The sequence below is a fragment of the Syngnathus acus genome, chromosome 12 (genome assembly GCF_901709675.1).
Source record: "Syngnathus acus chromosome 12, fSynAcu1.2, whole genome shotgun sequence".
Classification (NCBI taxonomy): domain Eukaryota; kingdom Metazoa; phylum Chordata; class Actinopteri; order Syngnathiformes; family Syngnathidae; genus Syngnathus; species Syngnathus acus.
Window position 1 is genome coordinate 11,272,719 of NC_051097.1, and position 15,820 is coordinate 11,288,538.

At 52.6% G+C, this 15,820-nt stretch overlaps 2 protein-coding genes across 3 annotated transcripts; one reads left to right on the forward strand and one right to left on the reverse strand.

Moving 5' to 3' along the window:
- Positions 1 to 2,965: 2,965 nt before the first annotated feature.
- nup188 (nucleoporin 188) lies at positions 2,966 to 12,599 on the reverse strand. The gene is made up of 43 exons (XM_037265683.1): positions 12,477 to 12,599; positions 12,079 to 12,133; positions 11,665 to 11,738; positions 11,514 to 11,598; positions 11,363 to 11,443; positions 11,228 to 11,272; positions 11,061 to 11,153; positions 10,868 to 10,987; positions 10,578 to 10,789; positions 10,374 to 10,488; positions 10,090 to 10,290; positions 9,928 to 10,008; positions 9,753 to 9,845; positions 9,549 to 9,668; positions 9,296 to 9,422; positions 9,053 to 9,211; positions 8,857 to 8,983; positions 8,693 to 8,780; positions 8,525 to 8,601; positions 8,325 to 8,439; positions 8,127 to 8,247; positions 7,975 to 8,041; positions 7,756 to 7,881; positions 7,435 to 7,675; positions 7,139 to 7,345; positions 6,881 to 7,050; positions 6,738 to 6,807; positions 6,601 to 6,668; positions 6,220 to 6,418; positions 6,071 to 6,148; positions 5,914 to 5,999; positions 5,706 to 5,851; positions 5,331 to 5,518; positions 5,062 to 5,262; positions 4,889 to 4,981; positions 4,669 to 4,821; positions 4,452 to 4,589; positions 4,307 to 4,381; positions 3,956 to 4,180; positions 3,708 to 3,839; positions 3,571 to 3,644; positions 3,352 to 3,481; positions 2,966 to 3,163 (listed from the first exon to the last, which is right to left on the reverse strand). Exons 1-43 carry the CDS (start codon positions 12,500 to 12,502, stop codon positions 2,966 to 2,968), a joined length of 5,280 nt encoding a protein of 1,759 aa, XP_037121578.1. The 5' UTR covers positions 12,503 to 12,599.
- Positions 12,600 to 12,918: 319 nt separating this feature from the next.
- dolk (dolichol kinase) lies at positions 12,919 to 15,778 on the forward strand. 2 transcript variants are annotated; one of them, XM_037266225.1, is made up of 2 exons: positions 12,919 to 13,049; positions 13,507 to 15,778. In XM_037266225.1, the coding sequence occupies exon 2, from the start codon at positions 13,601 to 13,603 to the stop codon at positions 15,176 to 15,178; it is 1,578 nt and encodes a 525-aa protein (XP_037122120.1). In that variant the 5' UTR covers positions 12,919 to 13,049; positions 13,507 to 13,600; the 3' UTR covers positions 15,179 to 15,778. The 2 variants fall into 2 exon arrangements, with proteins under 2 accessions (XP_037122120.1, XP_037122119.1); XM_037266224.1 differs by having other exon boundaries at positions 12,920 to 13,049; positions 13,521 to 15,778.
- Positions 15,779 to 15,820: the final 42 nt, after the last annotated feature.

The window sequence follows — 15,820 nt, forward strand, 5'->3', positions numbered from 1 at the left end:
ATTTTCAAGAGTACCTAATAACAGGCCACTTTATTAGGGAAATATCATGGTCAAAGGTCACACGTGTCAAGCTCTCGTCCTCGGGGCCGCGTTCCAACATGTTTTCCAAGTGACCCTCGTTAAGCGCACCTGCGTGAAAAGTTTTAGCTTCTTTCACGTTCCGCGGGAGCTAAAACTTTTCACGCAGGTGCACTTAACGAGGGAATCACACAGACACTCCATTAGGTACACCGCCATTTTCAAGTGTACCTAATAACAGGCCACTTTATTAGGGAAATATCATGGTCAAAGGTCACAGGTGTTAAGCTCTAGTCCTCGGGGCCGCGTTCCAACATGTTTTCCAAGTGACCCTCGTTAAGCGCACCTGCGTGAAAAGTTTTAGCTTCTTTCACGTTCCGCAGGAGCTAAAACTTTTCACGCAGGTGCGCTTAACGAGGGAATCTTACGGACACTCCATTAGGTACACTGCCATTTTCAAGAGTACCTAATAACAGGCCACTTTATTAGGGAAATATCATGGTCAAAGGTCACACGTGTCAAGCTCTAGTCCTCTGGGCCGCGTTCCAACATGTTTTCCAAGTGACCCTCGTTAAGCGCACCTGCGTGAAAAGTTTTAGCTTCTTTCACGTTCCGCGGGAGCTAAAACTTTTCACGCAGGTGCACTTAACGAGGGAATCACACAGACACTCCATTAGGTACACCGCCATTTTCAAGTGTACCTAATAACAGGCCACTTTATTAGGGAAATATCATGGTCAAAGGTCACAGGTGTTAAGCTCTAGTCCTCGGGGCCGCGTTCCAACATGTTTTCCAAGTGACCCTCGTTAAGCGCACCTGCGTGAAAAGTTTTAGCTTCTTTCACGTTCCGCAGGAGCTAAAACTTTTCACGCAGGTGCGCTTAACGAGGGAATCTTACGGACACTCCATTAGGTACACCGCCATTTTCAAGCGTACCTAATAACAGGCCACTTTATTAGGGAAATATCATGGTCAAAGGTCACACGTGTCAAGCTCTAGTCCTCGGGGCCGCGTTCCAACATGTTTTCCAAGTGACCCTCGTTATGCGCACCTGCGTGAAAAGTTTTAGCTTCTTTCACGTTCCGCAGGAGCTAAAACTTTTCACGCAGGTGCGCTTAACGAGGGAATCTTACAGACACTCCATTAGGTACACCGCCATTTTCAAGCGTACCTAATAACAGGCCACTTTATTAGGGAAATATCATGGTCAAAGGTCACACCTGTCAAGCTCTAGTCCTCGGGGCCGCGTTCCAACATTCTTTCCAAGTGACCCTCGTTAAGCGCACCTGCGTGAAAAGTTTTAGCTTCTTTCACGTTCCGCAGGAGCTAAAACTTTTCACGCAGGTGCGCTTAACGAGGGAATCTTACGGACACTCCATTAGGTACACTGCCATTTTCAAGAGTACCTAATAACAGGCCACTTTATTAGGGAAATATCATGGTCAAAGGTCACACGTGTCAAGCTCTCGTCCTCGGGGCCGCGTTCCAACATGTTTTCCAAGTGACCCTCGTTAAGCGCACCTGCGTGAAAAGTTTTAGCTTCTTTCACGTTCCGCAGGAGCTAAAACTTTTCACGCAGGTGCGCTTAACGAGGGAATCTTACGGACACTCCATTAGGTACACTGCCATTTTCAAGAGTACCTAATAACAGGCCACTTTATTAGGGAAATATCATGGTCAAAGGTCACACGTGTCAAGCTCTCGTCCTCGGGGCCGCGTTCCAACATGTTTTCCAAGTGACCCTCGTTAAGCGCACCTGCGTGAAAAGTTTTAGCTTCTTTCACGTTCCGCAGGAGCTAAAACTTTTCACGCAGGTGCGCTTAACGAGGGAATCTTACGGACACTCCATTAGGTACACTGCCATTTTCAAGAGTACCTAATAACAGGCCACTTTATTAGGGAAATATCATGGTCAAAGGTCACACGTGTCAAGCTCTAGTCCTCGGGGCCGCGTTCCAACATGTTTTCCAAGTGACCCTCGTTAAACACACACAACCGATTCTAAAGATTCAGTTCACTTCTTCGTTTCGTTTTACGGCGAGGTGGCACCAGCTTCAATGGGCATTACCGACACCTACTGGTTGAAGTCATATGAACTGAAAAAAGAACGAATCACTGTAGGAAGTGCTTTGTTCACTCTCGCTCACTGAAAAAGAAATCGTTCTTTTGAACGAATCGTTCACTCACGAGCCAACCCAAACAGCAACCCACACATAAACTGAGTATGTGCCGATGCCACAACATGAAATGTCAAGATTCTCCGATTTGCCACGCATGCACGATTAGCAAGTGGCTGACCAGGCCTTGCGCTAACTGACCTGTGGTTTGGCGATCCTGTTTACACTGCGCTCTGTAGTTAATGTTGGACAATTTCCCACAGCACAGCTGAACATCTGTCACGGCACACGCACACTGGTTGCCTTAACCTACGCCCAGGGTGGCCAAGCCATAAGCACCATCCCCTGCATGTTTTATTGCTTCAAAAAGGACCATGTATAGTAAGGCTTCAAAGGTATGATGTATAGTAAGGCTTTTATTTGAAAGAGGACAAGGCTTTGAAAAATCGAACACAAGTTTAATGAGTAAAGAGTAAATTAAAGCTTTGTATGTGCATAAAAAAAGCAAGTTTCAAACATGTTCAAAACTTCAGAATCATCTTTTTTAGCATTGAAACAAAAGCTGTGAAGTATGCAAGTGCTAAATCGCCAATGTTAAGTGAAAACTAGCTTGCAAATACTTTCAAACATACTTGTAGCTCAATGCTATAAATGCAGCATTTGTCTATCATCACTTGTGCACATTTTTAATCCACACTGGCAACGCATCCAAAGTGAATGGTGAAGGTTGTCAAACGGACCTATAAAACTAGGCCTTGTAGAAAAACACAAAAGTTGCCTTTTGGGCAGCCTTTAAATGAACACTGGCTGTGGTATTTCCATGGTTGCATTCATCTTTGCACCAGTCGTACAAAGGCCTGCACCAGCTGGATGATCGGCTCCTGGCCCTCGTGGATCCCCTTGGAGCCTGGGGTGGGTGGTTTCGACTGAGGCGGGGGGCACGGGAGGGCCACTGCACCGCTGCCCCCTGCCGGGGACGAAGGCGAGCCACGGCGGAAATGGCGTGCTAGGCTGGATAGGAGAGTGCTCTGTGGAAAAACAAAGAACTTATCAAAAGAAGAGAATGCTGTTCCTGGAGAGAGAGAGAGAGAGAGAGAAATTGCATGTGAAGGAAGGCTGAGAGGCTCAATGAAAACATATGGAATGACGAGGAGAACATTTTGAAATGTAAGCATAAGATCCCCTCACACAATAAAGCCTGACAGCTTGGGCTTACCAGCTCTGAGCTGAGTTCCTGCTTGAGCCGCTGCTTGTCTCGCGGCGAGATGGCAACGTCTTTGAGGCAGTGCAACGCCTGTGACACCAACACGTAGAAGCAGTTCTCCATGGTGAACATCAAAAGGGACCTCAAAAACACAAGAGAAAAAAAAAAAGCGCATATTTAGGGCATCTACACAAGAAGGCAGTGTTGCTTGCATGGGTTAAAAGTTCTCACTTCAGAGCCTGGATCTCCTCGGAGGAGGCGAGAGCCACGATGCTGAGCAAGGCCGTCTCCTTCTTCTTCTCCATCTGATACAAAGAAAACAAACCTGTCACGTCATGCATGCGCTTTCTCATGCGTGTTGATGGTACCTCGGTGAGCATCCCGAGCGCCACGTTGACAGTGGCCAAGAGGGTCCCAAAGGACGGAGACACGTCGGGATCGAAGGCTGGGGCCGTGAAGCTCAGCGCAAACAGCGTCTGGTAGGACGACAGGTCCATGCACTGCACACATTTTTCAAAGTAAACAAACAAGTCTAATGTAAACCTTCACGTATTATAGCTGTGATAGCAAAAACAAACAGCAGTCAGACAGAAGCGTGCGTGCGTGCGTGCAGTACCTGATCCAGTATCATCTGGCAGCAGTCGGGCGTGAAATGTTGCAGGCTGGCGAGCGTCTTGCTGAGGATCTTGAGCAGAGCGCACTGTACGGCCAGCACGGCCTTCTGCTCCACTTCGTCGCACTCGTATCGCCCCGCTGACAGCGCCACTTCCTTGGAGGGGGTCTGTGAGGGGCGCTGCGTCCTGGGGAGGGGCCCGGGGGGCAACGACTCGCCGTTTTTAGGCTGCAGGAGGAACATTTGCAATTGTATCAACAGGAGAGCATGAAAGAGTGCCACTGCCGCCGCTTGTCAAATAAGTCAAATTCACTATCATGCTGCTGGCAAAAACATGACCGATGTGGCGGTCACCTGGAGGTAGTGGTGCAGCATCTTCTTGCTGTGCAGCAGGTATGTGCACGTCTGACAAAGGTAGCACAGATTCACCTGAGAGCACATTCAAACACGTTTCAGGAACAAAATCTTTTTGCATGAGGAGGGGTCCTCCGGGACTTGCCTGCACATCCTGGAGCAGCTTGGGCAGGTGGAACTGCCACTCGTCGGAAAAGCTGGAGAGCTGCAGCAGGAAGCCAACGGTGTGGTCGGCCTCGTCCAGACACGCCAGACTCTGCACGGTGCGCACGGCGTTCAGACACTGCACGCACGAGAGGAGACGGCAAGTTAGCGCTGGCTGGCCAGAGTCGTGTGGAAAAAGTCATTCGATGCCGACGCACCTGCAGGATGCGCTCCTGGTGCACGCCCACGAAGTCGAGCGCCTCGCTGATAAAGTTGTAGCGCAGCGTCTTGAGCAGACTCTCCATCAGGGACACGCACAGGCGGTAGACGCCGGGCCAGCATGCGCAGTCTTGAGATTTGCGGTTGAAACTCTGCACAGGAGAGGGCGCCGTTTCACATCACAGGCCAAAAGGGAGACAAGACAAACGACCGTACTACCTGGGACGCTCCGTTGTTGGAGACTTCGTAGACGCTGAGGAGAGGAAGACATATCGTTTGGATGACTCCTGCTCCAGCCACAGCTGCTGCCCCCTGGTGGAGGGAGGAACAAAAGCTCGAGACTTCTGAGCGCATTGAAGGCATTTGTGGCGGCAATGTGCGTTTGCACTGACCTGCGGCGTGCGCGCCAGCGTGAGCAGCAGGTGTAAGGCGGCCTCGGTGAAGTAGAGGTTCTGCTTGGAGCGCAGACTGAGCTCCACGGCGCTCAGCACGGAGGGCAGCACAGGGACGTTCCTCATCACGGCCACCCAATGCTCGCCGTCCTCGTCGCTACGGCACAGCTCCTTGGCCAGGTGCAGCGCCAACACGCACACCTGAAGAGCGCCGGCGTGAAAAAAGAAGGCAACTTGTCCCAAAGAACAAAGGGCTGAGGCGGACTCACCCCGTCCCTCTGGTCCTTGTGGGGTCCGCGGGCGAAGTCGGTCTCCATGTTGTCGTCGTCGTCGTCGCCCTCCGGAGGCTCGGCCGAGCGCTGCGCCTGACGGGTGCTGTCCCTCAGCGACGAGGCTTCGTCTTTCACCGTCTCGCAAACGCACAACAGCAGCTGGGGCAGCTGCGACACCTCGCCGCCTGGCTCGGACACATTTTCACATCATCCACCTTGCAAGTGTTCATATTATGTTTCTATTCTTTTCCAGTGTCTGGGTGTCCAAATGTGGCTTTTTAAAATGTTGGCTTCAAAAAGACAAAAGGCTGCTGGACTGCTTTCAAGGGGTTACAACCAAGAGAGAGTGGCGTGGCGTGGCGCCCCTCATACCGTTGAGTCCTTGAATCTGCAGCACGGAGATGAGCGCCGACAGGATTTTGGCTTTCGTCCTGTCCATCATCTGCTGGTCGGCTTGCAGGACGCACTCCAGCATGAGCGAGAGCGGCGGCAGGATGTCGGGAGCGGTCGCCACCACGCTGGGAAGGAGGAACCAGAAAACGTTCAGCTCGTTCCAAAATTGACGACTCGTCTTTGGTACCTTCTCCACTGCTTGAGGAGAATGAGGAGCAGCGTGGCCGTCATGGAGCCCAGGCGGAGGCACGCCATCGACGAGGGTCTGGTCAGCTAAGGGACAGAGAAGGTGAGGTCACGCCACGGCGGGCGGAGCGACGAGGGCCGCAACGCCGGCGACTTACGGCGGCTTTGGTGGCATCCAGCACGTCCATGAAAAGCTTCAGCTTCGTCTGGTTGTCCGTCAGCTGCATCACGTCGGACTGAGAAAGAAGGGAGAAAAAAAGATGAAATGGGGAGAAACACAAAGTTTCAAAATGGCGACGGCACTCACGTGACCGGTGGCGAGGATGAGCAGCATCCGCCAGGCCAGCATCAGCATGTGCGTCTGGTCGGGGAAGTAGCAAACGCCCTGGTCCTCCATGGCCGCCACGTGGCACACCAGCGACTTGACGTACTGGGACCAGTACTCGTAACGCCGCGCGTTGGCCAACCTCCGCAGGGCGTCCTTCAGAGGCTGCTCCAGAGAGGCGCTGTTCAAGTGAAAGGAGGAGCTTCATTGGCTTGGCTCAACGCTCCATCTCATATGCGGAATTATCCATTTCGATTATTATTGACGTCAGTATTTTTTTTTCCTCTTTTACATATATCCTGGAGTCTAATAATGACACTACCCTACAAGATGGTATTTTCAAATTTGAGAGAGACAACTTACCTATGTACGTAAAAGACCTCCAGGCCGACGATTTTCATGACAAAGGCACACGTTTCCAAAACGCAAGGCTGAAGGGAATGAAGGAATGAATGAATGAGTCCACATCTTCCATTTAGTGAGCGTTTGAAAGGCCATACCTCAGTGGTGTCTGAAGGCGGCGCCAGCATTCCAAAGAGCGGCATGGTTAAATTCTCCCAAAACCTTTCTCTGTGTTTGGAGGGGGAAGAAAGTCAAACTATGCTACAATTCGTCACCGTTGCACGAGGCGGCGACTTTGTACTTGGTGCGCAGGACAGAGATGGCGCTGTCCCGCCGGTCCTGCCACAGCGCCAGCAGGAAGGCCAGAGCGGCGCGGTGCAGCAGCGGGGGGCACCAGTACTTGCCCTGCTGCTTGGAGTCAATCAGGTCCAGCACCACATGCAGGCAGCTCCACTCGCCCAGCAAGAACTCCTGCGGGTACACAAAAGCGGGCGACTAAATTGGCGGCAAAATCGGAAGCGTTGTCATGAAGGTCATCTGGAGCGGTGAAGGTCCGAACCTTGGAGCCCTCGTTGCCGTCTTTCACCTCCAGGTTGAGGAAGAGTTCGATGAGGCCCGGCTGCGTTTCCACGGCGACCGTCAGGAACTCCAGGATCATCACCTTGATCCGCATGTCCTCCGTCTTGCTCTGCAGACGCGTGAGGAAGGCGTCGCGGATGGCGGCCGCGTCGCTGCCCAGGCAGGCGTAGACGGACATGGGGGCCACCTGGCGGGGCCAGAGGCGCACGTGCGTTCGGCATGATAAACAAACAAACAAACAAATGGATAAATGAATCAATAGCAACAGCAAGTTACGGTGGCGAGGCGCTTGAGGAGCTGGATGGCCAGCCTGGGCAGCGCCGGGTCATGTTTGTGGTAGATGTACTTGGCCAGCACCACCACCAGGTTGTTGCCGTGGCCGCCGTGCTGCGTCAGGGCCTGCTCCAGGGGCGACGCCACATCAGAGGGCGGCTTGAGGCGGATGGCGTTGTTGCTGACCGAGAAGGCCAGCTTGACCATCTGGATCAGCACCTGACCCGGGCCCTCGGAGCCGTAGCTGCGCAAAGGCGACAGACAAGGTGAGTTGTTGACCATTGCGGGAGGACACAAAAGCGGCGCCGAGGAGTCGGTGTGGACCTGCTGGGCTGAGCGGCCAGAACCATGTCGATCTTGTCCACGCCCACTCCCATGATGTTGACCACCGCCTGCCCGGCCTCTGTGTTGGCCAGACTGTAGATGCAGAGCGACTGCAGGGTGGGCATGCTGTAGTCACAAGAAAGGAGAGACAGAGAGAGAGAAAAAATGGAATTGCGTTTTTAAAATGCCTCCCGACAACATCTCGACTTGATGCCCTACCTGCCCTGGTCCCCGCCCTCTGGACTCAGATTGAGGATGGCATGGATGAGCTCCAAAATGAGACAGCCTGAGGAAACACTGCAAGTTGGCTTTCCACAGCAAACGTGGAAGAAAAAAACAACAAAAGCACCATTGGCTGAAATGCGCCTCACCAATCCTCTCTCGGACGCCGTAGGCGTTGTAGCGCCACTTGTGGTAGGTGGGCAGCATCTCCTTCAGCACCAGCAGCACGCAGGGGATGAGTCCTTTGTTCTGAGTGCTGCCCAGCTGACCCTGAAGGCAACGCGACAGCAGTCTTAGCGACAGCGGCACTCGCTTGCGTACGTCTGACCACGACGGGCGCGGCTCACCTTGACCAGGGTGGTGACCAACTTGAGGAAGGCCATGGTCACGGCGTACTCCCCTCTGGGCTGCTCGATCTGGACCAGCAGGTTGCCGTAGTTACCCGCTTTCATGCCCTCCGCGCTGGAGGGGAACAAGATGGCGAGAAATTCAAGAGCGGTCCTGCCTGCTGCAGCTCGCCTTTGAATATGGGGAAACGGGACGGCACCTGACACACTGGGCCATGCTGTTCACGGGGTGGGAGGAGAACGGGAGGAAACCCGTGCGCTGCAGGCTGGACCACACCTGAAAAGACAAGGAGCAGGTGAGGAGAGTGCGGGGACAAGTGGCGGCGGGGCGAGGCGAGGCGAGGCAAGGCAAGGCAAGGCGTCAGCACCTTGCCGGGCATCCTGGCGGCCAGCACTGACAAGCAATTGACGCACGAGGCGATCACGTCCACCGGAGGGTTGATGACTGACGTTAACCTGACACAAGACACGTGACCTTTACTTCTTTCAAAGACCTTTCTCACAAATGGCATTCTTTCGGTGAAAGTTTTACCTCTGCAGAAGCATGTAGATGCGCGACGTGAGGGGCAGCAGGCAGTCCGACACGGTCCAGTCGGTGCTGATGATCTTGTGCACCAGGTCCAAGATGGGCTTGACGCGGGCGCAGTGTGCCATGACGTCTGCACACGGAAGGAATGAGCTGAGCGGGGGGGAATGTTCCAGGACTGAATAGACGTGGCGTGGCGTACCTGCGGTGGAGACCACGTGGAGAAGCATCTCCACCTCGCACGTGAACAGTGTCCAAGAGCTGTACGGGAAGTCCCAGCGCACCACGTAACCTTGCTCGCCGCCAAGCATCACCTGGCCCAGAATGCCCTGTGGCATCCACAGGTTGGTCTGGCCCGTGCCTGCATACGTAGACAAAATCTTGTTCGAATGTTTGACCATTCCTCTGGGGGGGGGGGGGGGGGATCCGATTCAAATGAACGAACCAAGCGGGTAGAGAAGTTTAGGAGTCTGTCTCTTCCACAGTGTCTCGTCCTCCTTGGCGATGATGTCGTTGGGCTTGTGCTTGTACGCTTGCGTGTAGAAGGACATCTTATCCAAAAAGTTGTACACCTGCCACACACCAAGGAACAACACAGCTTTTGGCACAAGTATTCACCCTTTGGCTTTTCCCACATTGGTACAGAATAAAATATTCCAACATTTAGTGACTTTTCTTTTCCTTTAATGGCAATTTACCTTCTTGACAGTGGACTTGTTAGACAAGAGCGCAGTGAGGAGCTGCAAAAGAGGCGCGGTCTTGTGAGGGAACATCCCGACGGCGCTGTCAAGAATCATTCCCAAGCCCATGTTGGGCTTCTGTGACGGGATTCCAAACAAAAGAGGCAAAGATGAAGACAATCTTTCCTGCGAGATTCTTTGGCGATGCAAGTCGGCGCCTACCATTTCCCAAATGACCTCGGCCAGGCTGGGCGCGGAGAGGACCTCGCAGGCGGCGTCGATCAGGTGGGAGCTCTGTGACCCGCCGCTGCCAGTCTGTCCAAAGTAGAAAAACATGTGTCGTTTCTTCATTTTAGGATGAATCAATAATAATCTGTCTTGAAGCTAGCTCACATACCTGCAGGCTTTCTTCTTCAAAAGACGTGATGACAAAGGACAAAAGGCCATAGACGCACATCTTGGCTGTGCTTGCTGTGCACTGCGGCAGAGATTTCAAATCAAGACTATTTGAATCCAACCAGCAGACAGACGGTAGGTACCAAGGTCGGCGCCGTCTTACATTGTTCCCGGAAACTCCCAGGCCTTTCAGCATGGCGGCGAGGTACTTGAAGACCTCCAGCTGCAAGGCCACGCTGCCGATCCGCCGTACCACGGGGTTGGACTCGTCGGGTCTGAGCGTGTGCCGCAGCAGGACCCAGGCCAGCAGTACCGGCCCGTGGTGGGGGATGTCCCCAAAGGTCAACAACAGCTGGTCCATCTCCTGACAGGGATGAACAGATGTTCACTGAAAAAGATAAATGCAAAAAAAACGCTGCAGCGCTATTTCGGTGGCCATCGTCAAACCTTGACAATGTCGGGAACACTGGAGAACTGATGCTGCTCAGTGCAGTCCTCCAGGGCGCACTTGTGAAGGAAGTCCACATCCATGCCCTCCACCAGGATGAGAGAGCTCAAGTAGCTGCATTGCACCAAAACAAGACGTCAACATGAGCTGCATTGTCATCAAAGCGCTATTTTAGTTGACACATCAATTGATTGGGTTCTGACCCGATGCGATTGACCAGCGCATCCATGCTCCGGTCCACCAGGTGCCTGTTGGTCTGTCGCAGTCCGAAGCCCTGCTCCTTGAACATCTTGGTGAAGGTCAGCAAGTCTGACGGGCTCATCTCAAAGTAGGCGTAGTACAAGAAGATGATCTCCAGCAGCAGCGACTGCTCGCGCAGGCACTGCAGGAACCAGCGCGACACCTGCCGCTCTGTCTGAGGGACGGCAAAAAAAACCTTAGCGCGCCATCTTTTCAACTCGTCTCCACTGGATGTGCGGCGGCGGAGCGTCACCATGAGGTTCCCGTGACTTTCCCACGTGGGCGCCTCGGCTTTGAAGAGGCTTTGGAACTGAGTCTGGTAGCTGCTCACCAGGTCCTTCTCTAGCTTGTTGACGCAGTTGGAATACTCGCTCTTGCCAAGGAGAAGATAAGCCACGTCACAAAACCAAACAAGGACGAGAGTGTGTGCGTGGTGATCTTCTAACCCTGTAGGGGTGACGCTCGTCTTGGAAGTACGTCAGCAACAGGAGGACGCAGCGGAGAAGACACATGCGCTCCTCGTAGTAATAGTCTGCTACCTGTGGACGCACACACACACACTCGATTTGAACAAAGTGTTCTTTTTTGAAAGCAGGAGCACATATCTACAGACCTTGAGCAGCAACGCTTGACTTTGCCGCTCATCCTTTAGCACAACCTGTGCGCACACAAACAAAATGTATAAACGTCACTCGAGTCCTCCTGCATGTTTATTTAAGAGCGGACACGACGTGCGGCGAGAGCTCACCTTTAAAGAATCCCGGGTTCCTCTGTAGTCCTCCTGCAGGTAACACTGTAGCAGCTGCACACTCTGCAGCTCATCCAGGCCCTGCCATCACATGGCACCAGTCGGGTTCAAACAAACTGACAAACAAAGGGCGCTTGTAACCACATCTTACCAGGAGCTTACTCAGCCTAAGACCAAAATCCTTCAGCGGCTGAGCGACATCTTTCTTCTCCTTTACTTTGCTGGCCGAGGAAGAGCTAGACGGGTACAATCACACAGTTACTTCCCTTCCATGTTTGAGATCAGAAGTCGACAACGTATACCTGGGTGGCTTGTAGTAGCTCAAGCCTTGATGCAGTCGCTCCCAGTGTGTTTCCAGCTCTGATTCTATCTGAGCCTTCAGAAAACATCAGGTTTATTCATCTTTTTATTCGTGCATTGTGTCATGAAAACGGCTGGATTTGTACTTAGCATAAAATCAATGATAAATTCACTTTGCCCATGAATAGTTTCACATTATAGAAGCAGATTTTTAGTACTAAATTAAACGGTTTGGTTGACCATTAGGGGGTTTGAATAGAGAGATTAGATTCATGCTAGTTGTTTAATGAGTATGTAACAGTAAATGTAAACACATATCCTATCAGCTAGGTAAATAAACAGCCAAATCCATCCAACACAGGCATTCAATTGGCCATTTAAGACTAGGGATTACAACACAAGAAGAAAACTCATACTGGCTCTCTCAGCGCAGAACGTCCCAGCAAAATGGTCCATAACTCTCGACAGCTCCTACGGGAAAGAAACAAGGCCAATCAACTACAACTCACTATCTCGACTTGTACATTCGGTGGTGACGAGTGAAAGCATTGAAAGGCGGAAATGCCGCATGCTTGGCTAGCCTGGACAGTCTCCACACCGCCGAGCCATTCGAACGGTTCAAATGTTAGCACTGTTGCTAAGCTAAGTTAGCGTGACGCTAAGAGCCGTCTGCTGAACGGGGAAATATGCCATAAAAAGGCGGTCTGTTGAGGTCAAAACTGCAGCACGAAGGTCGCTTCGTAGGTTTTTTTCGTCAATTTTCACAGCGCGTATCGGCCAAACGAAAAAAGTGAGCTAAGTTTGCGGCTCATACCTGAAACTCATCGTGGAGTCCGCCATCGTGGATGCTGCGCTATGATTGGCTGGTAGGCGTTTAGTCGTCACAACAACAACAACCCTCGACTTCTTTGTGGTTATACCCGTCGAGATGCAATACTCGATTGCCGTCTTGTGGACGACAATATAAAAACGCCACACGGGTACTTATGGAAGTTGTACGCAATAAATGATCGTCAGTATCTTAATGGATATAAATTGTTTAAAAAATATATATAAAATCTAACATAGCAATGGAGTTCGAGGCTGTCCTCGAGCAGTTACTGCCGTCATCTTGTGGACGGCGAAACCATCAAATCGTATCAATTATGATTTACATTTACGTCATATATTTACCGTAATACTATTATTTACTCAATTAATAGCTCCACCAAATTATAATTTCATTTAAAATAAACAAATCAATCAAATGAACCAATGGAAAGTGGGGCTACCACGTGACCCGGCTATCGAAACATGGCGGCCTCCTACTGGCTGGGAGACGAACGTTCTCTGACAAAGGGAAGACACCCTTCCATTCGCCTCGTCCGTATGACAACACAATAACGCAGTAAGTCGAATTATCATTGTGTCTCTCTGTGCATCCTCGGTGGTTATGACGACCATTATATGTGTGCAGTGTTTCGTTGAGGATAACGCTGTGTTGTGTCGCTAGCCTGCAGCATCTCTGCAAGCCTCAGATCAGAAATAAAAGAGCTGAAAAATCATCTGCTTGCTTTTTGCCGTACTTGCCCAAAATAGCCATTAATAACAAGTATGCAACCTCAAGGGGTTAGTTAAAAGTGTAACTAGCGAGCCCTCGCAGGGACTAAAGGTTATTGTGCAATGAAAGCGTGTGTAAATGGGAGTGTGTGAAGGAAGGTTCACCCCGGTGGGAAGCGAGTGGTGAGCGCTCAGTGACAGCAAGGCCTTCTCACCTGGCCCACATTTACATTGTCAGTTCTACTATCTGTTCTATGCAATTTGATTCAGTCCTTACAGTCTCTTCTTTTTTGCCAACTTCCAAATCAACCGCTTTTAGAGTGAGCCGTGGGCCAAATGAAGAAGTGACAGCCGGCGGCCTTTGTCGATCGCAAGCCCGCCTGCCCATCTGCAGCCACGATGCCACACGTCGACCCGGTTCTGGTGGAGTCAGCCGTGGTGTCGGCGGTGGTTCTTTGCGTCCACACCGCGCTGTGGAACCAGCACTCGTGGTGCGCCGTGGCCTTGCTCATCCAGGCCTTCTACGTGCAGCACAAGTGGGACCGCTTGCTAAAGTCGGGCGGCGCCGTTTTCCAGTTCCGCCCCGCAGCCAACAGCGGCATCGTCCCGGCCTCCATGGTGATGCCGCTCTTGGGTCTGGTGCTGCGGGCCAAATGCGCATCAGCGGGCAGCGTCCACTTGGAGCGCTTCACCATGGTGGTGACAGTGAGCGGCATGGTCCTGGCGCTCTTCCTGTCGCTGATCGCGCTGGGCGTCACCAGACCGGTGCCCGTCAACACCTGCGTGGTGGCCGGCCTCTCGGCCAGCGCCATTTTGTACACCGCCAAGCAGACCCTGACGGTGTCGGAGGTGATCGAAGTGCTGGAGGTGCTGCTGATCTTCGTCTACCTCAGCCTCATTGTGCTGTACCTGCTGCCTCGCTGCTTCACGCCCGGCGAGGCGCTCCTGGTGGTGGGCGGCGTCAGCCTGGTGGTCAACCAGCTCATCAAGCGCTCGCTGAGCTGGGCCGAGGCCAAGGGGGCCGATCCGGTCCACTACCTGCTGCCCGTGCTGGTGGTGGGCTCGCTGCTGCTGGGCGTGGTCTTTGCGCTGCTCTTCTGCTTCATGGAGTCGGAGACGTGGGTGTCGTCGCTCTTCTTCCACACCATGACGGCCGTGCTGGGCCTGGGCATCCTCATGCCGTGGCTGTCGCTCTTCATCGGGCGCCATCCCATCATGTGGTTGTGGGACTTTATCACCTTCAACCGCCGCCGCCTGGGACTCGTGGCCTACTGGGCGGCGCTGTGCTTGGCCGCCACCGGCGTGGTACTGCACCAGAACTACCAGCGCCGCGCCGGCTCCAAGAAGCACCGGGCCTCCACGGTGGTGCGCAAGTACTTCCACGTCCTCGTGGTGGCCACCTTCGTCCCGGGGCTCCTCTACGACAGCCAGCTGCTGCACGTGGCGTCGGCGGGCTGCCTGGCCGTCTTCCTCTTCCTGGAGTACGTGCGCTACTTCCGGATTAAGCCGCTGGGCCGCCCTCTTCGCCAGATGCTCACCTTGTTCCTGGACGAACGTGACTCGGGCCCGCTTATCCTCACCCACATCTACCTCCTGCTGGGCATGGCGCTGCCCATCTGGATCTTCCCAGGGGCCTGCGCGCCCAAGGGGACGCTCCCCGGGGCCGGCGGCTTGGTGCCCTACGCCGGCGTGCTGGCGGTGGGCATCGGCGACACGGCGGCGTCGGTGTTGGGAAGCGCCGTGGGCGAGATCCGATGGCCGGGCACCAAGAAGACCATGGAGGGCACGGCCACGTCCGTATTGGCCCAGATTGTCGGCGTGGCCTTGCTGCTGATTTTCGACGTGGGCGTCAACCTCAACGGCGCCTACTCCTGGATCCTGAGCTCAGTGGCGCTGGTGGCCATGCTGGAAGCGTACACCTCGCAGATCGACAACCTGCTGTTGCCGCTCTATCTGCTCATCCTGCTCACGCTCTGACAGGACGACAAGAGCGGCGGGCGAGGAACGGCGCAAAAGACGCAGACGGCAAAACCCAAACCGGAACGAGCGCAAGGCTGTTGACGTGCCTACGGATCGCCTTGGAAAACATTTTCAAAGTTAGGGGTATGACGCTTTGGGTTGAAATTTCAGAATGAAACGAAATGATGAAATGAAACGTTATGCATCGTTTGAACCTTGATTCGAAAGGTCCCTAACCAACCATTCAATGAAAATATATTGTACAAATACAATATTTTAAAAAAACGATCCGTTCTTACTTGCATACAACTGAACTGTACATTCTCTCGAGGGGGCCCGCATACCGCATGACAGCGTTCCTCGTATTTGCAATTTGTGCATTTTTTAGGGGGGAGAGGGGGAGAACCTGTTATTTTTGCCAATAATACATCCCTGAGATTGAATAAGAAGTCATTAATTATTGTTAAATAAAGTGAAACAGAAAAAGCAAAAATGAATGCCCGTCTAAGCAATTATTTTTGACGAGGCTATGCACAAATCATGCAACAAAGTTCGTTTTTCAGTCAAGGATGGATGAAAAGTTCTCCAAATATGACGTATGAACAAATTGGCAAATTATTCATTAGCTTCATTGGGAAATTTCCGCCAATTTCCCAAAGC

Excerpts from the sequence above, each read along its gene's own strand:
- dolk (XM_037266225.1), top strand. The coding sequence starts at position 13,601 with ATGCCACACGTCGACCCGGTTCTGGTGGAGTCAGCCGTGGTGTCGGCG.
- nup188 (XM_037265683.1), bottom strand. The coding sequence starts at position 12,502 with ATGGCGGACTCCACGATGAGTTTCAG. Across the intron at positions 7,882-7,974 it reads GAGGGCGGGGACCAGGGCAG|CATGCCCACCCTGCAGTCGC; the intron begins GTAGGGCATCAA and ends TTGTGACTACAG. Across the intron at positions 5,519-5,705 it reads GCAGATTCAAGGACTCAACG|GCGGCGAGGTGTCGCAGCTG; the intron begins GTATGAGGGGCG and ends TGTCCGAGCCAG.